This window comes from Pezoporus occidentalis, unplaced genomic scaffold (assembly GCF_034315485.1).
Source record: "Pezoporus occidentalis ecotype Australia unplaced genomic scaffold, CSIRO_AGI_Poc_V1 ctg83, whole genome shotgun sequence".
In the NCBI taxonomy this organism is placed as follows: Eukaryota; Metazoa; Chordata; class Aves; order Psittaciformes; family Psittacidae; genus Pezoporus; species Pezoporus occidentalis.
The window spans coordinates 2,753,425-2,775,584 of record NW_026916192.1 but is presented as its reverse complement, the minus strand read 5'-3'; the positions used below and the strand labels follow the sequence as shown (position 1 = coordinate 2,775,584).

Genomic DNA, 22,160 nt, shown 5'->3' with positions numbered 1-22,160 from the left:
TCAATGTGTTTGGATCAGCAGCAGGAAGTGGGCAACTTCCATTGCCCACGTTAGAGGGTATGTACACCTGGAATTACACCACAGGGATTCAGATATAAAAGGAACCTTTGAGAATTATTATAGTGTGTCATACAACCGTTGTCTCCAAAACTGAATTAAGTTTCTTTTTGCAATGTGATCCTACCTATGCCTTCTCAGAGTGTTTTGTTTCCATTTTCTACAGGTGGCTACGGACCATTTCAGTAATTCTTTTCCTGAATAAACAGGATTTGCTAGCAGAGAAAGTTTTGGCAGGGAAATCTAAAATTGAAGACTACTTTCCAGAATTTGCTCGCTACACTACACCAGATGATGGTAAGATTTTTATTGGCAGTTTCCTTGTTCATCACATTTGTAATGTTTTTCAGCTAAGAGTTTGAAAACTCCTAAATAGATATAATCGTCATTGTCTTTCAGCCAAACTAATGTTAAATTTTAGGTATTAATAATGAGAGAATCCTGACTTTTATACATTTAATATATTAATCATCATGCCAAAATCCTGTTACTTGACTGGCGTAGACCACAGTACAGCTTGTCACTAATGCATCCTCTGGACTCCCCCTGCTCATACCTGTGGTCATTTCTCTCACCTGCCGAATGCCTTGTCCTATGGCCACCATAATATGCCTTTGTTCTGAAATCTTGCTGTTTTGAATAACATTTTATGGATTGTCTCATGGTCAGTTTTGCAAATGATATTTCTATTGTATGTGAGCAGAAAACAGAACGAGTTATGATTTTTAGGTGCTATCACCAAAAAACATCTGTTTTAATGAGATACTTATTTTATTATTAATCAGCAACACCAGAGCCTGGTGAGGATCCCAGAGTTACAAGGGCCAAGTATTTTATTAGAGATGAGTTTCTTGTAAGTATTTCCTTTCTTTCAGTATTTCTTACATGATTCTTCTCAAATATAAGGTCTTACACACCTTCTACTGTTGCAAAATGCTGCCACTTTTGGTGTTTAGATTTAACATCCACACTGCATAAAACACATTTAAGAGTTTTACTGCTCTTTGTTAGCTGCTCTTTGTACATTAATAATTAAATAGCAAAAGAATTGTGAGAATTAATAAGCCCTAAATAGAATGATGAGTGAATCCGGCCAATTCAAGTTCTCGGTCAGTCCTGAAATTCTCTGGTGTGCAGTGACCTTCTCAACATATAATTCTGATAATTTTAAATTTGATGTTTTAGGTGAGAGAATGAAAAATTGTGGGCATTTTGGCCCTTAGTTGCACCCTTTGAAAATGCAATCCGCATACATATTGAGTATATTCAGCTTAATGAATTCACCTGAGTTTTGAGAAGATGGGAGTTTTCCCCAGTCAGTTTTATTTTAACCCAATATCTCTCTCTTCTTTTAACAGAGAATCAGCACAGCAAGTGGAGATGGAAGGCACTATTGCTATCCTCACTTCACATGTGCAGTGGATACAGAGAACATCCGGAGGGTTTTCAATGACTGTCGGGACATTATTCAGCGCATGCACCTTCGCCAATACGAGTTGTTGTGATGGAGAGCACTTTTTTCTGTGTTTTGGACTCCTTATTCCTTATTAAAAAAAAAAAAAAAAAGAAAAAACCCACCCTTGCCCACATAGGGTGGAAGAGAACTGTTTGAATCTCCCATTGATTTGCATCCCTCAACTTTTTCTCCTTGCTGGACAATAGCAGCACTTCTAAGCTTGCTTCTGTACCCCTCGGACAGTTTGAGATGGCCCCTAACACTTAAAAGGCCATTTCCATGAGGATTCCCTAACACTGTTATTAACAAAAAAGGAAAAAAAAATAATTAAAAAAAGGAAATAAAAACTAATTAATGAAAAGCCCTGAATGTGGAGCACCTGAGAGAATTGGTGATAAAAATTTGAAATGTAAAACAAAAATTGGGGAGAGAAAAATAGGTAATTTAGCACTGTTGTGGGCATAATCATGTAACCCTTGATCTCCACTTTGTATCATTCACTGCATCAGACTAAAGAAGGTGCCAAGTCACAGACCAAGTTTGAAGACAGACACTTGAGTTTGATTCTCTGACTGTAATGTGGCTTTGAACGGAAATACTGACAATTCTACAACAGATCTAGACAGTGCAAAAACCAACTGCTACCTTTCACAAGGGTATTTTTAAAACCAGTCTTGGTGGTCTAAGGACAACCATGGACATTTATGAATTGAACTGCGTATGGCCTGTGATTGCAGAAAGAGTTAACCACCCACTGTTTTCAGTTTGTCCACTGATGATCCCGTCTGCTATAAAAATCATTAGCTGGACTGTAGTCCTCACAGTTTTTCCCTTCTTTTTCTTCTTCCCTCCCCTCATTTTTTATTTTACTGCTGGATTATTATTCTTGTACAGACTGTAAAATGTATTATTTTGTACAACTTTATTGAAAATAACTTGTAGAAGATCTTTGTGCCTTGATTATGGCTGTACCTGTACAATGAGCTAAGATGTAAGTATGTTTGATTGCGCTGTACAGCTTTGTCAACCCTATCTGCAGCATTAGCTCAAGGTAGGGAAAATTTATCTGTAGTTTAGTTTTTCTGGTTTATAAAAGAAGGAAAAATACCGTTTAGTTAAAAAAAAAAAGGAAAAAAAAAGGAAAAAAAAAAAAAGAAAAAAATACAAATTGTGCAAACTTAACCACTTTAAAAGTGAGGTCTTCAACAAGTGACCAGATGTTGCAGCATCATGCTTTTTAATTTTTAGCTTTAATTCATTTAAATCTCTATCCAAATGCAAACCATGGCTTGTTTCTACATAAACCAAAATTTGCTACAAATTATAAATGTTAGTCTTTGGTCATTCATAGTCCTTTTTTTTTTTTTTTTTTTTTTTTACTAAAGACAAAACCAGAACAATAACAGACACATAGGGCATCATGCAGGTCTGGTGACCATCTCTAGGCTGGGCCATGTACCCCAGCAACCTCTGCTCACACTGTGTGAGCTGACTGCTACTGGCATGACAAGGTGTGCACTGCCCTTGGATTTGGCCACTGAATTCCAGTTTCAAGTGACATTTTTATTTCTCTTTTAATAAAGAGATACTTTAGAACCTTTTTGTTTTATATTAACTATATAAGTAGCTTAAAGTCAAGATGTGTGGATTTTTCTTAAACTTGAATAATTTATGCAAATTATATGCTTAGAACAACATGTGGTACAGTAAAAAGAAAAAGAGCAAAAATCACTGTAGCAATAAGAGAGCATGTAATTTTAGTAACTACTACACTGCTTTATATTTTATACCTAGGTGTTTTATGTCTCTGTGAGTGTGTTACTTTTTCATGTGTCTAAACCTACGTGTACAATTTGTACAGTCAGAAATTACAGCTGTAATAACACATCTAGAACAGTGTTAGCCTATATTACTCAAAACACCCCTGTTCCTCCTTCATTTTCACCCCTAAACTGATCTGGATCTTAACTGCAGTGACTTTAAAAGGAAAACAAAAGAAGCAAAACAAAACCACCAAAATAGTTGCCTCTCTGCCTTTCACACTAGCTTCCCTCCCCCCAAGAGACTGTGTGAACTTCCTTTTTGGGGAAGAGGTCCAGTTTAAATTAAAGTGAGGTTGTGGTCAGTGATATCTGTGCAGCTAGATATGTTTCAGGTATCAGATGCCTTTTTAATACTAAGAACTGCAACTGTTTCTAATTGTGAGGTTTTGTTGCTTTTGTGGCTAAACTTTGAATTAAAATGAATCACCTGGTCCCTTGTCACTAAAAGAGCAGGGACATGATGGAGTTCCTGTCCCACCTCTCTCAATTCAGATTACTGGTGGTAATGATACTAAATCATCTAAAAAAAATCTAGCTGCGGTTGCTACTCATCTTTCAAAAAGGATCTTTCCTGTTCACAGGTTTAGGCAGTTGCCACATGAACTTCGCAGACCTGTAGGAGAACATGACAGAAAATAGCCCCCTACAATTTAAGAATGTATCCAGTGCCTGTAGGGTAAGGGCTGGTGTTTCCACTGGGTAAAACTGGGACACGTGTAGGGGAAAGGAAATTCATTGTGAGCCTTAATTTTAGTTACGGGAGCCAAAATCTTTAATTTAGTGCCAACCCTTATCTTTTTAAGCCTCAGAGGAGTTGGTGTAAACACCACATTTGTAAGTGGGAAAGCCTGCAGTGCTGTGAGGAATGTCCTCTCAGCTGAGAGAAACAAAGCACCTCCATTTAAAAAACAGGAATGAAAACATAAGCTTCTTCCTCTGATAGCGAGAAGAATCCATACTGCAGTGAGCTGTGTGAGCCAGGAGCAGTGTAAAGAGACCTACAGCTTTATATGAACAGAAATGTTTAGGGGATGCTTTTTTTTTTTTTCCTTAAATGAGGGAAAAGGCAATTGTTTTGAATATGGTTGAGTTGCACAAGTACGGAGTGTGTGTGTCTTAATGTCTCAGTATTGCCTTTGTTAGTCTCTTTATTAGTCCATGCAGTTTGGTGGCCTGGTAAATGCAAGTCTTATTTTTAACAGCTTTTTTTTTTTTTAATACAAAACCATAAAGCTTTAATGCTTGCTATTTAATAAGTAACTGTGTTTTCTTCTGTCTATAATTTAGTGGCCATAATTTGCAGTTAATTGAACCATTCCAACCTAATGCTTACCCATATTTCCTAGTTTTGTTTTATTTATTTATTTGAACTTCTTGTTTTCATGATTGAGGACTTTCACATCTGTCTCATTCATCTGTTTGGAAACTTCTGACCTTACAGCCAAAACTTAACTCATTCTACTCAGTATTCATCGTGATGCTGAAGTGTAAGATACCTGCAAATGTAAACACTACCACTTTTATTAATAAAAGCAAATACAGTGTTTTAGGGCACATTTGCATCACTATAGTTGAGGTTGTGTCAGTATTTCCATTGTAAACCCATAGAGGGTCTATATCTTGGCACTAAATTGCCCCAAGCTAAATCTTTGCCGTACAAGGCTTCTGCTCAAGCATGAATTTGGTGGGTTGGTTTTTAAACCGTTTCCAACACAAACTCTTGTTTCTGTTTTAAGTTATACAACTGTTTTGTTGGATGGGGGTTGGTTTAAAAAAGCAAAACAAAAACTTAACAACAAAACCAACAAACAAACCTGGTTCAAGATTGTTTTTGGCACTTCTGTAAGTCAGAAATGGTTTTGATTTTAAAACATAACCTTTGACAAGCCAGTAACCTACAATATGGTCTGATCACTTTGGGTATTTTGTAAAAATAATAATAAATTGTAGAGATGTTGTGGTTTAAAAATCAGCTACTGTGCATTTGCAGTAACTTATTTCAACCCAAGAACTTGTAGCAGTTTTTACATTAGTAAACATACTCGGCAGCCAGTGTGGTACAGCGGAACAGTGATAGCTCCTGAAGGGTTGTGGGTTTTTAATCATGTGGAGAAGTAAAGCCACTACAGACTAAAAAAAAGATTCAGCTGCCTCTGAAAGCATCAAAACCTGCTCTCATAGAGGCTGAAGCTGGAGCTCTGTTAAGTTGGCTGGAGCAGACTTTGATGCTAAAGCATATGAAAGCATGCTGGGTCAGGTGTCAGAGACAAGAGCCCTGAGGGCTTATCTTCATTTATCTATAAAAACTATTTTGAATTGTGGCATCAAGGATAGGATTTAACTTGGAGTATGTCAGTAACTCCAGACGAACTGAAGCTCATTCTGGTCCAGTGTGTTGCACATAATTGATACCTGCAGGATAATTTTCTTACAGCAGTAAATCTATGCACAGAAATATTAATGTTCATCACTTTAGAATCTGAGCACCTTGTAATTAGTCATGGCGCGATATTCCTGTAAATGATGTGGAATGTTTTGTCTTTATATCCTAGTTTGCAATGTCAAAAATCATGTACCAGGAAAAACAAAAGATATAAATGTGATTACATGGGAAACTGACCACAGATTTGGAGGTAGACACATGACAGCCGAGTACCAGTCCAGTGCCTTAGTGATAATACTGTTGGTGGTTGGTGCTATACAAATGTCTAGGATTGATAAAGTTGTTTTAAGTTATAAAATTAGTAACTTATTCTGGAAGAGAGTAAGTTCTCTTCTTTACCCACCTGTATCTAGTATGCTATGTGTATTTCTAACAATGCTGGCACTCAAAAGACCTCTTCCATGGAAGAAGATGATAAAATTCCTGCTGACTGTAAGAAACAGGATATGGGCCATAGATTACCATCAGAGGAAATCTCACACAAGAACAGGTCATCATCCTTAAAATACATGTTGAGTTTGTATAGAAATCAAATTATTTACAAGCAAACATCTGTTTGCAGTCCAGTCCCAAAACTGTACCCTTCTTCCTCAGCTTGGTATTCCTGAAAATCCATCCATTGGGAAAAAGTCTTTGTTCTATGACAACCTTTGAAGTGTCTTTGCAAACGAAAATAAGCTACAAAAGGGATTTCTGAACCTCTGCTGATGAAAGCTGTTACATTGAAAAACCTCTCTGATGACTGCTGAGACAGAAATTCCAAGAGCGAACCTATTTTAATCCTGGTTGTAACCAGTTTGCTTAAATACTGTGAGTGGGTGTGTTTCAGTTACGAGGTAGTAAACTGCTTTAGAGTATTTCTGCTATATTGCAGAGAGTGCCAAAACTTCAGCCACAAGTACTGGCTTCATAATTGTTTTCAACCCCAATTCTATTAAAAGTTAAAACGTCTTTTAACCCCGTCTACTTTTAATGGACTGAGTTGAGCAAAATGGGTGCAGTTTAAAGCACAGGTCTACTTGGAAAAGTAGCCTGGGAGGTGGGAAGGGAAACTAAATTCTTTCTGCATTAAACAAAAATAATAAGGTAGGGGTTTTGTCTAACTTTTGGGTCCTATAAGTATAGCGTGGTTCTGTGGAAAAAAAAATAGGGAGTTCTTTAGGTTAACGACAGCAAGTGCTCACTGATACCTCTGCAGCAAGGGGTAACTGACCAAATACGCGCTAGATAATTTTAAGAAAAACAACAAAAACAACCCCACACCACCAAACCAGAATTTACAGGTTTTCCTAATTCTTTTCACTTAGGAAGTCTGCCTGAAAAATCTTAATGACAGGACAAAATAAAGCCTCTAGATATTGTCCCAAATACAGAGAATGGTACATTTTTGAGGGAGAAGATGCTGACATTAGGGTTTTTTATGTAACATAACATGCTTTCTAAGGCTGGGGTGCCAGTAGACAAATGTAAGCAAATTCAAAATTAAAATGTGAATGTATCTCTTTAATTTACCCAGTTGTTTTATTAAATGAGTTGGCTAATGCTTTCCTTTTTGTTTTTTTAATATACTAAAGTCTGGAGGAAGAACAAGCTTAGGACAGTGGTAGTAATGTTGGGAAATCTCTCAGTTCTGCTCTTCTGTTACACAGACTAATGTTTTTATGCTGTGAATTTTATGTGAATTATTAATAGTGAAGTACAGTGTTTCTATTTGTAGTTTTCTGGTATTTGATAAGACTTTGGAATTGCGTCATTCTTGCAATGAACATGCTAGTGATCCAACAGAGATTGGGAAGGGAAAGGAGCTGCTCTGTAAGGGTTATGAATTGCCACGGCAAGCTTGTGACTAAAGCTGCTTGGAAAGGGAGCCTGTTCTAGTCCTTTTTCACTTCATTATCAGTTTGGATCAGAAGAGCTTCCATAAAAAAGGGAAATGAAGAGGTTGGGCGGTAGAACCAAATAGTAAGACCTGAAAGCATTAATGAAAGGTATTTTAAACTTGTTTTAAGCTAGAGCTATAAGAGACAGCATGTCCTTCCTGAAGTGTGTGTGTGATGATTCTTATGTACCTCAGCATTTTTAATCTCTGCTCTCTTTTTGCTTGAAGGCACAACACCCAAAATGAAGTAACAGATTTCATGAACTTTTTCGTGCTAACGTTGAGTTCCGTTTCCCACAGGACAAAACTCTGCTGGGCTACAAAGGTCCATCTATGTAAGACAGTTGAAGTCCAGTGCTGCCATGAGCAACAGCACTTGTTTCACCTTATTTGTGTTTTAAAACCAGGGAGCTTACAAGCAATTGTTCTTTCCAACATTATGGCCCAAAACCTGCTACCTTTGGCTTCAGGTTTGTCATGTCCTCATCCCCCAGTCCACACACTCTGAAAACATATATGGTTGATCAGAGAGAACAGAGCAGCTGTGAAAGAAGACCACCTTGCTGAAAGTTCAGAGGAATTAGGGAAAGCTAGGTAAACAAAAGTCCTAAATCCATCACCTTGGACACTGAGAAATACATTTACAGGGGAAATTCTTCATTTCCCAGGTAAGTGACCCAGTTCAGGATCCTTATATAAATTTTCAAGGACAGAAAAATTACCTAAAAGTCCAGGATATCTCCAACTAAGGAACCACAAAAAATGCACTTACTACATACATTATAAAACTGGGAGGCACTTCAGTGAAGCCTAAGTTCAATGATCATTATGCAAATCAATGGAAATTTGCTTTGAAGCAAGAAAAGTTTCCACTTGTTCATCTTTGAAAAGTACTTGTGGCATTGTGAGGCTATGCTTTCAAGCAATCCACAGTATGTGAATACAATTCCAACTTTGAAGCTGGTGTTTGAAGGAGCCTAGAATGACATTATGCTGGCAGCCTAAAACCCACCTTGTTTTGTCTCAGAATGCTTCTCAATTACCTGGGAAAGTATCATGGTGTTTAATGTCTGGAATAACTGTTACCAGTAGCTGCAAATCTCAAACGAAAATGCTTACTCTTGAGGTTCTGCTTGAGAAGGAAGAATTCTTCAGCCAAAACTCGTTAGCCTAACTTGATGCTGCTGTAATTTCCTACTCAAAAGTTAGCAGCCTTCTCTCTAGTTCAATGTATTGGCTGATTGGTAAAGGGCTAATGATTACAAAATACAAAACTGATGCTAAAAGAATTTGTAGAGGGAGAGGAGCAGAGATAGTTAGCATACAGAGAATGTCAGGGTGGGTATTACTAAAAAAAGGCATGAAATAAAAGGAAAACAGTTTTGTTGAAGTCGGCTCTTCTGTTTGAAATTTTTCTTTAATTCCTGGAAGGAACCACGTGAAGTTGGGTCAACAGCTGTATTGAGCCCTTCTTTAGGTAGGAAAACTTGAAGCAGTTGTTAAGAAATGTTCTCAAAAATGAAGCAACAAATTTTGGTAGGTGGGTGGAATTGAAACTTGAGCATTTGATACTTATTCTTTACTCCTTTATGAAACCAACCTTAATTTCTGTTCCACATTTCTGTAGATCTGGCTCTTCTTCACGCATCTACTTTCCAGGATGCCTTTACTGGTCCTCCAAAGCATGCAGCAGAGACTTGGGCTGGCCTTCATGTTACATTTATTGGCCTCAAAATTTTATCTTTAATACGCTCATCAAAAATCTCCTTCAATGATAATTGAAGAATCAAGAATATTTTACACACAAACTGTAGTCAAATACGCATGTAGGGAAAAACTTGCAGTCATTTGCTGGATAATGAGCTATTTCAGGGACATTCGTGCAAATCTAAGTGCTTTTATTTACAAAGATTTTACTGAAACTTTGTAAAAAAAAAAAAAAATCCATATTTGAGAAGACAGATAAACCCAAGAAGACACCAACATTGTATCCATTCAAAGTTGTAGAAGTTTAGTTTGCAAAATCAATTTCTGATATATTTAGTTTTTCATCACAGTTTAAATGATACGTTGAAACTGTTGGGTTTGATCTGACATTGCCTTTTGTTTATTGACCTGAAGCGGGGAGAGCTTGGATATTACAGTTCTTCTGCAAAGGGTTATTCATCAAATGTCTGGCTCTGTTACAGGTTCCTAGTTTTCTCCTCAAGGAAAGTTGAAAGTAAATGCTTTCAGTGTTGTTCTTTCCTTATATATTAAAAAAAAACCCAAACCCAAAATCTGTTACTGCAATCAAAATAAGAGATACACATATGTAAAGACAAAAGAACTTACAGTTTTATATTGAATTTAGGTCCAGTATTTTCTTGGGAAAATACCTTCTACTATTTTAAAATATTTTAAAAATATGTTCTGATTTAAGTTTAAAAATATTTCTTAGGAAAATAATCTGACTGGTTAATCTCAGTGTCTCTTCCGAGTACACTATTGTTTTCTCACATCTAGGCGATGGAAATCATCAAAACCTTTTTGTCAAGGATATTTCCATTGGCCTCCAGCCTCAGCCTGTCACTCCACTCCAGTTCTTTCCTCTTAAAAAACGGCCAGTGCTTCCATAAGCATTGAAATGTTACCTGACTGCCTTCTGGACTGCAGGCAATTGAGCAATCATTAGCACAGGTAGAGAATGTGTCTGTTGTGCCTCTGTTTCAGTCTTGCCTTCTGTTCTGAAACTTTTCCTTTCTGTTGACAGAGCAAAAAGAACATTACCCTGGGCTCACAAAAATGCTGAAGAAATGTTTCAGGAAGGGTTGCTTCACCACTGCAGGGCAGCACACAACAGCACAACTTGCGCTCTGCTGCAGTTCAGGGGGTTGTCTGTATTTTCTATGCTGAAATCTTGAATACAGTAAGCCCTTTAACTAAGACAGTGACCATACCTACGACAGCTTATTTCTGAACAGGGCTTTTTGGCTTTTCCTACCATGCAATTTCATGGACTGCATGGAAGAATATGTAATTTCTTTTTACTGTTTTTCAGTTAGAAACTGAATGAGAATAAAGGACTTCTTAAATAATTAATCAGCAATGCTGTTAGCTGCCCTCCAAATCCCAGAACATCCCTCACCCTCCCCTTTCTTACAGTTACATTCATACAATTGGGGAACAGGAGTGGATCTCAAGAGAGACAAAGGGACTCTGTTTCTCTCACATGGTCTCCATTTTGGTAATGCCTGTCTCCTTGCCCAGGGTCAGATTGTATGATCAGTTTTCGCTTTAGACTTATCCCTTCTTAATCCATCTGTAACTTTTTAGGTCCTTGTGTTGCTGGGTGCCCTCTTGGCCCCTTGCCTTCAGTCAGCACCAGAGCTGAACCCATCTCCTCTGGGACTCTGCAGCACCCCCAGGATGGTCTGTACTAAGGTCTTGAGGTTAGCACAACTACTGCTTTGGGGATCTACCTGCACGCATAGGGGAACAGAAATAATCTGCCCTGTATGGTTACAGACTTCCTAAGAGCCTCAGGAATAGAGAGATGGGCTCACATAGCACACTCTTCTGTCCAGAAATGAAATGGGTAACTAACGCCACTAGTGTTATTTATAGGGAGTACAGTTGGTTTATTAAGATGTTTTTTTCACATTAAAGTCTTCAGGATTTTGTCTTAAGCTAAAAGTAATGTCCCGTCTCCCCACCCCCCCCCAAATTGTTTGCAATGAAAAAAGGCAGTAATGTTATTTAATGCTATTCTCCAGCAAGTTTTGGGTACACAGAGTTACACCAGTGCTTGGTCACAAAACTTTACCACTAGAATCAAACCCAAATAATCTTCCCACTTCCATTCTACCAAAGTTACCTTTCCTGTTCTTTTTTTCCTATTTGATAGGGTTTTTTTTTAATTCCACCATAACATTTGATCACTACTATCAACTTGCTGCTGCTGTTCAATATCCTCTTCATGCTCCAGGAAGCGCAAGGAAAACAACGTGACTCAGCTGCATCCAGAACCACCGCCACCGCTTTCACACTCCGTGTTCCACGTTCACCGGCAGTCCTTCACGGCGGCTTTCAGCCGTCATTCATCAGCCAAGGGCCTCACCGCCGGCAGCGCTGAGCTCTGCGGTAACGGCCGCGCCGCCGGCTCCTGTCAGCCCCGCCGGGCCGGGACACGCTCTGCGGCACAGGAAGCCCCGCTGCGCCCCTCCGGCTGCTGCCGCTGGCCGCATCCCACCCTTCTCCTCCTCCTCCTCCTCCTCCGTTCCGCCCCGCCCGGCCCTGCGGTGGCGGCGGCTCCGCCCTCCCGGCGCCCGCCATTCCGCGACGCTCCTCCCCGCGGGGCGGTGGCGGCCTGGTTCCGGGAGTCGCTGCGGCTCTTTCGGCCCGGGGCGGGAGGAGCCATGGAGGACGCTGATTACTTCGAAGGGAGCGCGGCAGAGTGGGGGAACGAGGCAGACGGAGGGACGGTGAGCGTTTGCGGGCGTCTTTGAGGCGGCGCGCCTTGGGTTGCCCGCCCTGCGGGAGTCGGCAGCTCGGTGTCGGGCCTGGAGCGGCCTGTGAGGGGGAGCGCTCACCTCCGGGGCCGCTCTGGAAAGCGGGGACTTTTTGGGGCGTCGAGTAGGTTCCAGAGGAGCTCCCGGGCATTCTCGCTCTGCGGGTGGGGGGAGCCGCGTGCGGGGATCAGACCTGAGGTGATGAGCGCTGAGTGTAGAGGCTGGTGGGGAAGTCTCCTGTGTTGGGGCCTGGGGCTTGAGAGCGTTATAAAGGAGGAAAACAACTGGTTGGTTTTGTGCCTTCTCTGTTGGAAAGTCTTGGTTTTGTGTGGAGGAGGTCGCTTCCTAGGGTGAGCCGAGGTGTGTGAGTTTCTGTGGGCAAAAGTAGTCTAAAGATGGGATTATAGGGGGAAACAGGACAAGAGAGGTGCCTGACTTGCCTGTGCTTGCAAACAGCAAGACGATGAGGATGGGGAGGGGGAAGATGATGCCGAAGTCCAGCAAGAATGCCTGAAGAAATTTTCAACCCCTGACTATATAATGGAGCCGTCTATATTTAACACGTTAAAGAGGTGAGTGTAGCCTTATATGTGTTAAAATGCACGTTGTGTGTGTTACAGTGGTGTGGTCACTTTGTATGGAAGTTTGTGTGAAAGCTCATAAATAATGCTATTGTTTTTCCTTTATTTAGAGTTCAGTTGGGTTTGATTTTTAATATGACACTCAACTAGTTCTTTTGTAATCCTTTCATCAGGTATTTCCAAGCAGGAGGTTCTCCAGAGAACGTTATCCAGCTCCTCTCTGAAAACTACACTGCAGTGGCACAGACTGTAAATTTGCTGGCAGAGTGGCTCATTCAGACAGGTATGATTGATAAGTGATTGATACACTATAATTTGGGTCTTCATTCTGTCAGAAATATTTGAATCGGTGGCAAATTTGATCATACTCAAGAAGTGGATTATTGTGAACTTGACATCCTGTATGCGTGTATGACTAAATTCTTTATAATACGCTTATTCTATACAGAGAATAAATAATCTGTTGAGAAACACTTTGAAATGCTCACAAACTATGATAAAGGGTAATACAGTTCAAGCAGCTCCATAAACTATATTTTATTTTTACAGTTACAGGTACTGTTGTGTAGATGGTCTTACCAATATTTCATTGTTTCTAGGAGTACAATATAAATAACTGAACAACTACCCTCTTGCTAGTTACTATAGCTTTCAGTAGATGAATGGTTAGGTGGAAAGCTGTCATACAGATGCCTGTATTTTCTTAAGAATTCTGTATTACCGTCTGCTTTTGAATTCTTCAGCAGCCTAGTATAAACTTTCATTTACAAATTAGCAGAATTATTATGCCCTGATCTTGGAATCGTAGAACTGCTTACTGCAACTTTGTGTATTCTTTTATTGTATACTATCAAAGGTACTGGTAGCAAACATACTGAAAGGGTGGGCTTTAGTCTGTATAAGGTGGGTTGTGCACCATCCTTTTGATCGCTTTTGTGTTTAAGATATGTGCATTTTGGTGTCATGCCCAGTAACAGTCTTGTGAAATGACTGACATAGCTGGTTGCATGACTGATGAAGAGAGCAAGAGAGAAGGACTAGTGTGACCTGCCTGTGATCCTAAACAGTCTGCATTTAGGAAAAAAGATCAAGGACCTGAATCTGTCTGTATCAGTGTGGCTTGACAGTAGAACTGATGGCGCTCCTCTCTGTGTTGATAAATTTATGAGTAGTTTCTGTTCTTGTTGAAATACTTAAGGTGTTGCTGCCATGTTTGATTGGATTGCATCTGCTAAGGGTTTTTCTTCCTTCTGTACAGGTGTTGAGCCACTGCAAGTTCAGGAGACTGTAGAAAACCATTTAAAGAGCTTACTTATTAAGCATTTTGACCCTCGGAAAGCAGATTCCATCTTTACAGAGGAAGGAGAGGTGTGCATTGTATCTGTGTTGCTGTCTCTACATGAGTGAATCCTATACATTTACCTTCGTCTGATGGAGTAGTGGACAGTGGGGGAAGGAAAGTCATATCTTCAGAGCTCCTTGATAAAGAAACAACTGGTTTCAGAAAACCAGCTGTGTCTCACTGAAGTCTTTAGAGGCCTAGAGAACGTAGAAACTTCAGAGGCATCCTCCTTTGTAATAAAGTTCTGTACAACAACTTGCAGGACTCCCTGAAAGGTAAAAGGTTTGCTTTTAATGACCTTGGCAACTAGAAATTCTTACATTTCTGTTTATTGCTCTAATCTTTCAGACTCCAGCCTGGCTTGAGCAAATGATAGCACATACTACATGGAGAGATCTCTTCTACAAGTTGGCAGAAGCCCATCCTGACTGTTTAATGCTTAATTTTACTGTGAAGGTACTATACTCAAGTCTGATAAATGAGAATATCCATAAGTGGCTGATTGTTCTGGCATCAAATATCGTCTCTGATCCTACCTGTATGTTTTATGTATTCCTGCTAATACTGCTTATTCAAATGTCAGAACAGTGCAAGGACACATTGATAGGAGGAATTGTGTTACAGGTTGCAAGTAGTAAGTGTAGTTTCCCAGTTTGTTTTTTCCCTGTGATGTGTTATCTGAGAATTCTGGATTTCTGGTGCAGTATGACATTTCAGTCAGCTTGGTATGTTCCTGTGACAGGGAAAGAATGTTCTATCTTGCTGTGTTCTGAAATATATTTTTGTGTCATTATGATTTACATTTTTTGCTACATCTTTCTTTATTTCCTTTTCTGTAGTGAAAGACAAACATGAATTCCACCAAGTGTATGCAGAGGCAAATCTTACCATTCTGTGTGTTCTTCTAGACTTGTTAGGATATCTGAAATATAAATGCAAATAATACAAGTTTTCTGTGATGTTTTTGGTTTTATAGCTTATATCTGATGCTGGATATCAAGGGGAAATAACCAGTGTTTCAACAGCCTGTCAGCAACTAGAAGTATTTTCCAGAGTCCTGCGTACATCTCTGGCAACAATTTTAGATGGAGGAGAAGAAAACCTAGAAAAAAACCTCCCTGAGTTTGCTGTAAGTGTTTTGGGACTTGGGGGGGGGGGGGTTGTTTGTTTGTTTAACATCGAGTCTTCAGAAATCTTGTGAAGGGAAGTTATATATGAGTTTAAAAATAACCCAAAGAAATCTGTGCTTTTTGATCATTTTGTGGCCAAGAATTACTTGGGTAGCTTATGTAACATTTCTCATATTTATTAAATGGTTTGTAAAAGGTGAATATAGAACTATTGTCTTCCACATTTAACACAAGATCTAAAGATCAGTCTAGTCAGTCCTCTGGGAAATGAAAATAATTCTTTTTATGATCCACATCACTGTGAAAGTTGCCATGTGAATCAATTCAGCTTACGTTCTGTGTAGTGAAATTGCATAATGACTTGGATGCCTTTGTAGTTCTCTTTTTAAATATTGCAGAGAAAGTACTGAGTGTACCTAGGAGAGAAGTTCCTCTCAATCATGGTATTTAAGAAACAAAGTTCTTAATTTAGCCATTTCTTCTTCCGTGGCATCAGTGCATAGTGATACTGTGCTGTTCTGTACATTTTTCTTGGCTGTTGGGTTTTGGGGATTGTGGTTAGTTTTTTGTGTAGGGTTTTGATTGCTTTGTTGTTTTTTTTTTTGTTGTGGGGTTTGTTTGTTTTTTTTAATTTTCTTTTCTTTAGATTAGTAGTTTTCATTGAAATCTTTGCTATTGTGGCAGTGTAAGTCCAGCAGCATACTTGCATGTTCCCTGTTGTTTGATAAAATTTTTGATGTGTGCTCTAACAGAAGATGGTGTGCCATGGAGAACACACTTACCTTTTTGCTCAATCTATGATGTCCATATTGGCTCAAGAAGAGCAAGGAGGGTCAGCTGTCAGGCGGATTGCTCAGGAGGTTCAGCGGTATGCTCATGAGAAGTAAGTAGGAGTTATATATAAGTGAAATATAAGTCACCAGGATTTGTAAATTGTTGTGTTTTGCTCATCTTTGATTACCTTTTGTTGTGGTTTAAGCCCAGCTGGTAACTCAGAGCCGTGCAGCTGCTTGCTCACCCCTCCACCTTTCTTCCCCCCCCCCTTCCTGTAAGGATGGGGAGGAGAATCAAAAGAATGTAAATCCCATTGGTTGACAGAAGAACAGTCCAGTAATTAAGGTATAATACAAAAGCACTATTACTACCACTAATAATGATAAAAGAAATAACAAGGGGAGAGAATACAAAACTAAAAAGGGAAGGGGAAAAAAGCCCGAAACAAAATAAACACAAATAATGCACAATACAGTTGCTCTGTATTGTGTACCACCCACTCACTGATACCCAGTCTGACCCCAGCAGTGATCTGGCCTTTCCAGGTAACTCCCCTCAGTTTATATACTGGGCATGGTGTGCTGTGGTACGTAATACCCCTTTGGCAATTTGGGTCAGATGTGCTGTCTCTGCTCTGTCCTGTGCCCCTGGCAGAGCATATGAGAGAATGAAAAGTCCTTGATCAGGGTAAACATTACTTAGCAACAGCCAAAACATTGGTGTATTATCAGCATTGCTGTGAGACTGTAGCTGAAATGCAGCACTGCACCAGCTACTGAGAAGGAGAAATGAAACTGTTACGGAACAGCTGAACTTAGGACACCTTTTACCAGCAAAAGGAGAATTCTTAGCTGCAACGTAACAGCTCCTGTACCAAGCTTTAATTTGCGAAAGAACAGAAAAGTTCAGTGTCCTGTACTAGGAGCCTTGAAATCAGAAGAGCAAAGAATTGAAGATTCTGTCTATTAAAAAATATGTATCTTTCTTCTGTGATTACCCAGGATAAGGGGTTCTTCCTTAAGTCATTACATTCCATAAGATGTGCCCTGTTGACTCAGTGAGGCTAGAATGAAAATGTGTGAATTATGAAAATAAGTTGCTGTGTATGTTTGCTCTTCTAGAGGCCATGATGCCAGTCAGATCACTTTAGCATTGGGTACTGCAGCCTCCTATCCTCGAGCATGTCAGGCTCTTGGTGCTATGTTGTCCAAAGGAGCTCTGAATCCAGCAGACATCACTGTCCTGTTCAAAATGTTTACAAGCATGGACCCACCTCCAGTGGAACTGGTCAGTAGCTATCTTCTTACAACCTCTGACCTATTCTTCTACTACAGTAGCAGTCAGAAAGATGAGGCTTATTTGTGCTAAGTGTTGTAGCAACACAAAATAGAAGTTAGTACTCAGGCTCATCCCTCTATAACTTTGATGTCTAAATGTGAAACTACTGCTTGTACTCTATTTTGCATTAGCTTCTTGATAGCTTGGGTTTTGGCTTTTTTTTTTTTTTAATCATTCCAATTTGTCTTTTTTCATAGATTAATTAAAGAGATTTTCAATTAGGAGATAAAGATGGCAAGGAATAAATTAGCTACTACTAATAAAAAAAATAATGAAAAAACCCACCCAGTTTGCAATTTATTATAAGAAGACTTAAATGGACATTTCACTCTTCTCACTGGCTCCCTCTGATGTGGGCTCTGGTAGCAAACTTTAGCAATGTAGTTTGTAAATCTGTTTTTTCTTTCTATTCCTACCCTGCTTTTTAACTTTTTTCCCACTTCCCCCCCCTCCTTTCTGTCAAAAGTTTGGGTCTCTTTATAAAACTCTCTGACCCACTCTCAAGGGGCAATGCGTTATATCTCTTTCTGTGCAAGGTATATCAGATGCAAAACCTGTATTTTTAGTCACCTCTTATAATTCTCAGGCTCTAATAAAACATTAATTTCCTTCACAGATTCGAGTACCTGCCTTTCTGGATCTCTTCATGCAGTCATTGTTTAAGCCAGGTGCCAAGATCAACCAGGATCACAAACATAAATATATTCACATACTGGCATATGCAGCTAGTGTAGTAGAGATGTGGAAGAAGGTAATATTCAGTTCTGTGAATAGTACTACTTGCAGTGGCCTGGCTGTGCTGAAGAACATGTATGGTTGTGAAGTTGCTCAATTAAAGATAATGTATTATGCTTGATTTACTTACTTTAATAGGAAATGTTTCTGGCTTCAACTGAAATGACTATAAAATGTAGATACTGATGACCAAATAGTACTATAAAAGTCTGAGTGCACTGAGTATTTGTGTTCTTTTCCCTCACCTCCCCCCAGAGTTTACCAGTCAGTAGCAGTTTTGTATTACTGGACTGTATGTACTTTTTCAGAGGAAGTGGAATTCAATTCTATGAAGTGGGTAAGGTAATCTAAAGGGAATTAAATAAAGCAACCATCCTTGTGCTTCAGTTCACTGATAATTAGTTCTTCTGAAACTTGGATTTGAATCTAAATTTTGAGAAACATAATGTCATCTCAGGCTAATCACAGTTCCTTTCCTTAAATAACCAGAGTTATCTTCGATATTCTCAACTCTTGCATTCAAACTTTGGAATTTTTCAGAATAAGAGAGTCAGTATAAACAAGGATGAACTGAAGTCAACTTCAAAAGCCATTGAAACTGTTCACAATCTGTGTTGCAATGAGAACAAAGGAGCGTCAGAGTTGGTTGCAGAACTGAGCACTCTCTATCAGTGCATCAGGTGAGCAGAAATACTGGTCCCAAGCTTTAGTTGTTGGAAGGAAAGTATTCTTAGGCGAGGTTAGGGTACTGCTGAAGGGAAATGCTTTTGTAGGCTACTCTGAGAACATCCTCATTGCAGAATATGTGAAGATGTGGTCTGAAAGCAGCTTTCAGAATTGTGCATCTGACTGTTATGAGTCTCATGAGGACACAAGTTCTGGCTTTCACCGACAACTTGTCATCCTTGTGTCACAGAACACGCTTTTCTCTGCCACTGGAAAAAGATGACAGGTTACTTTGTCTTCCCAGTAAAACTTTCCTAGCAGTAGATGTCTTTGCGGTGTTCTTTTTCTCCTCTTAAAAGTATGAAATAGCTACTGAATAAACTGGAACAAACTAGGAGTATACATAAATTTTGTTGCCTATGTTTTGCATTTTGTGCTTAGCAGGGAGTGTCTTCGTAGCAAGAATTTTCCTCCAGGCTATATAATTTCCCCCTCCCCCCCCTTTTTGTGGAAAAACTACTTGGTGTGCTGGCAACTTCTCAAGCACAACTTTATGAGTTCTGTAAGTTAAACTGTAATTCTAGCAACCATTAGAATATACTGAAAGAGGATTCTATAATTTTTAATTTACAGGGAGTTTTGTTTTGGGGTCTTTCTGTTGTTGGGTTGTTTTGTTTTATGCTCCTGTGCTAAAGCGATCTCTTTTCTTTGCAGGTTCCCAGTCGTGGCAATGGGTGTATTAAAGTGGGTAGATTGGACAGTGTCAGAACCACGATACTTCCAGCTGCAGACTGATCACACTCCAGTTCATCTGGCATTATTGGATGAGGTAAAAGTGTATATAAAGCCTTGTTGGAGAGTAAGAACAGTTTTGACAGTTCACTGCATAACATTTGCAGTAAGTCATTAAACATAGAGATTAATCTCTGTTCAGAGTAAATTACTTGGTTTTGTCAGCTGAGCATTATTTATGACAGGAAAACTTGGGCATTAAAGAAAGAAATGAAAGGGTTTACATCTGCATGAACATCAGTGTAAACCTTTCTAATAAAGACTGCTGCACTGGTTTTAAAATTGAAGTTCTGAGGATTTAACTCTCCTGTCTTGTTTGCAGATCAGTACGTGCCATCAGCTACTTCATCCCCAAGTTCTACAACTTCTTGTCAAGCTCTTTGAAACAGAGCATTCACAGCTTGATGTAATGGAGCAGGTGATTATCATATTAGTTACGCTTATTCAAGATAATAGCTTTGCTGTCACAGCAGTTTTAAGAGTGTAATTTAGGAATATAGTCATGGTTTAAATCTAACAAAGCAGATAGAGAATCAGTAAGAATGAGCAATAAAAAATGCACGCTTTTGAGAAGAAGTTCTAATCTGTTGGTTCTTACCTCCTCATACCATCAGCTGGAATTGAAGAAGACTCTCTTGGATAGAATGGTGCACTTACTCAGCCGTGGATATGTCCTTCCTGTTGTCAGCTATATCCGCAAATGCCTGGAGAAGCTAGATACAGATATCTCTCTCATCAGATACTTTGTTACAGAGGTCAGTAGCAAAAATGCATTTACTAACATATATAAATAAACTTTAGTATCAGCAAGATACGAGATTAGATTCTGAGTGATATATGTAATATCAGTATTCATTGGGATGTGACTGAGGCCTACTGACTGCTGACTTCTGAAAGGTAGCGGATAGAGTACCAGAAGAATACGTAATTAGAAGCTTTATGTGCAGCTACTTGTATGCTTCCAAGGCTAGTATTGTGAATTAAATATTGCACTTACTACCCCTCTAACTGTAAGAATAATCCATTTTTGTCTGCTGCTTCAGGTACTTGATGTGATTGCTCCTCCATATACCTCGGACTTTGTACAGCTTTTTCTTCCAATCTTGGAGAATGAAAGTATTGCAGGCACTATTAAAACAGAAGGTGAACATGACCCTGTGACTGAATTTATAGGTAAGTAATATTTATTCCTTGCATGCTTGCTTCCTTTTCTGTTTGTTCTAACTTGCAAATAATGTTTAGAAGGAGGATTGCTAAAAATAGGAATGCCTGCCAGATATTTTCACAGATAATTTCCCTTTTAAGGGCCTGTGTTTAGCAATTTTCCTTTAATCAAGAATCTCTCGGTAGTAGTGAGGAACTTTGAGACAAATACTGCTTTTTGAGAACTAGAACTGTACTAAGGGAAGTAGTCTGACATATGATACATTCCAATCCTAAAAGAAAAACATCCATCCAGGCCCTAAAATCCTATTTACATAATTGAGAAGTCTGCATGCAAACAAATAACTCAAACTAGTGTACTGAATGCTTTTTTTCTTTTCTTTTTCTCTTTTAAGCTCATTGCAAATCTAACTTTATTATGATAAACTAAGCAGTGGAAAACACGAAGAACACAGAGCACACTATCACTGCTTTACCATACTCTGCACCAGAAAGGCTCTGTAACTGGGCAGCAAAGCAGCAAAAATAACCCCTCAAAGCAAACAAAAAAAAACCACAAACCCAAACCAAGGGAGAAAGGGCTGAAGGGCATTTGATTGATTGACTTGCATGGTGACCTTGAGCTTCATATCAGAGGTCTGTTAATGTACTTTGGAAAATGGAATAATACTGAAGGTTTTTCTGTTATTACACACATCAGTGGAAATCTGAATATTCTGAAGGGAATAGCAGGAGAAAAACATTTATTTCAAAGAATGTTATTTTGGTTGCTTGGAGAATTTGTCACTGATTCTTTGTGTAAAATACAAAACCTGAAGAATGGGGAAATGCTTTGCAGATAGTTCCCTGAAGACTGGATCTTGAATGCTCTAGGCTTTGATGCTGTAAGTTGTATAGAAGGAATTAGTGTGATTAGCTCTTTCTCACCTTTGCATTATTTAGCGTTCTAAAAAAATCCTATGTATTTCCTGCTATGGGTTTGTAACAATCCAGGTTAGCTTTGTATTAACAAACAGATGAACCGTAGATGTGAGTGCGTTATCTTTCAGAATCTATTTTTTGTTAAATAGATGCTTCAATGTTACTGGTAAGTTTCATTACCATTCTACTGCTGTCCAGCAACGTGAATGTGTGCAGAAATGTCATAATTGCTTCTTGTGGCTTGTTTTTTGTACTTATCTCTACTCTGTCCTGGTAGATGCCAGACAGTGCAGGGATACACCCAAGATTATAATTTACCTTTAAATAAAGGGGTTTTTCTTTTCCAGAGCTTTCTCTCAAAGTTTTATTAAGGCCACTTTTTCTTTTTATTGGGCTGGATTTTCTTTCTACAGGTAAATACTGTTCGTTTGCTTAAAAGTGAGGGGTGTAGACAAGCCCAGTGTGCTTTTTTCCAAGCACATCTGTTCTCTGAAGAACCTGCTTTCTAAAAAGACATGGGGACTTTAAGTCCAGCTGCACATAAATGTAAGGAGGAAATCACCTTGTTC

General features: G+C 39.0%; 2 protein-coding genes and 1 long non-coding RNA gene across 5 annotated transcripts in view; 2 read left to right on the top strand and 1 right to left on the bottom strand.

Annotated features, from left to right (window-relative positions):
- Positions 1–5,308, top strand: part of GNAS (GNAS complex locus) — a 151,267-nt gene extending 145,959 nt beyond the window's left edge. For all 3 annotated transcript variants that reach the window (XM_062604178.1, XM_062604179.1, XM_062604180.1), the window contains exons 10-12: positions 224–354; positions 843–910; positions 1,416–5,308. In XM_062604178.1, coding sequence (XP_062460162.1) covers positions 224–354; positions 843–910; positions 1,416–1,562 — 346 coding nt within the window. In that variant the 3' untranslated portion in view covers positions 1,563–5,308. The remainder of the gene's footprint in view (positions 1–223; positions 355–842; positions 911–1,415) is intronic.
- Positions 5,309–9,538: 4,230 nt separating this feature from the next.
- Positions 9,539–10,504, bottom strand: LOC134156269 (uncharacterized). The gene is made up of 2 exons (XR_009961872.1): positions 10,292–10,504; positions 9,539–9,905 (listed from the first exon to the last, which is right to left on the bottom strand). It is a non-coding gene; the product is annotated as an uncharacterized LOC134156269 (long non-coding RNA).
- Positions 10,505–12,040: 1,536 nt separating this feature from the next.
- Positions 12,041–21,202, top strand: NELFCD (negative elongation factor complex member C/D). Its single transcript, XM_062604172.1, has 15 exons — positions 12,041–12,121; positions 12,605–12,720; positions 12,903–13,012; positions 13,988–14,097; positions 14,420–14,527; positions 15,048–15,200; positions 15,954–16,084; positions 17,097–17,262; positions 17,930–18,064; positions 18,589–18,728; positions 19,429–19,543; positions 19,829–19,924; positions 20,121–20,261; positions 20,550–20,679; positions 21,066–21,202. Exons 1-15 carry the CDS (start codon positions 12,056–12,058, stop codon positions 21,098–21,100), a joined length of 1,752 nt encoding a protein of 583 aa, XP_062460156.1. The 5' UTR covers positions 12,041–12,055; the 3' UTR covers positions 21,101–21,202.
- The last annotated feature ends 958 nt before the right edge of the window (positions 21,203–22,160 follow it).

Coding starts and splice junctions, on each gene's coding strand:
- NELFCD (XM_062604172.1), top strand. CDS start 12,056: ATGGAGGACGCTGATTACTTCGAAGGGAGCGCGGCAGAGTGGGGGAAC. Junction 12,122..12,604: donor ACGAGGCAGACGGAGGGACG/GTGAGCGTTTGC, acceptor GCTTGCAAACAG/CAAGACGATGAGGATGGGGA. Junction 19,925..20,120: donor AGCTTGATGTAATGGAGCAG/GTGATTATCATA, acceptor TCATACCATCAG/CTGGAATTGAAGAAGACTCT.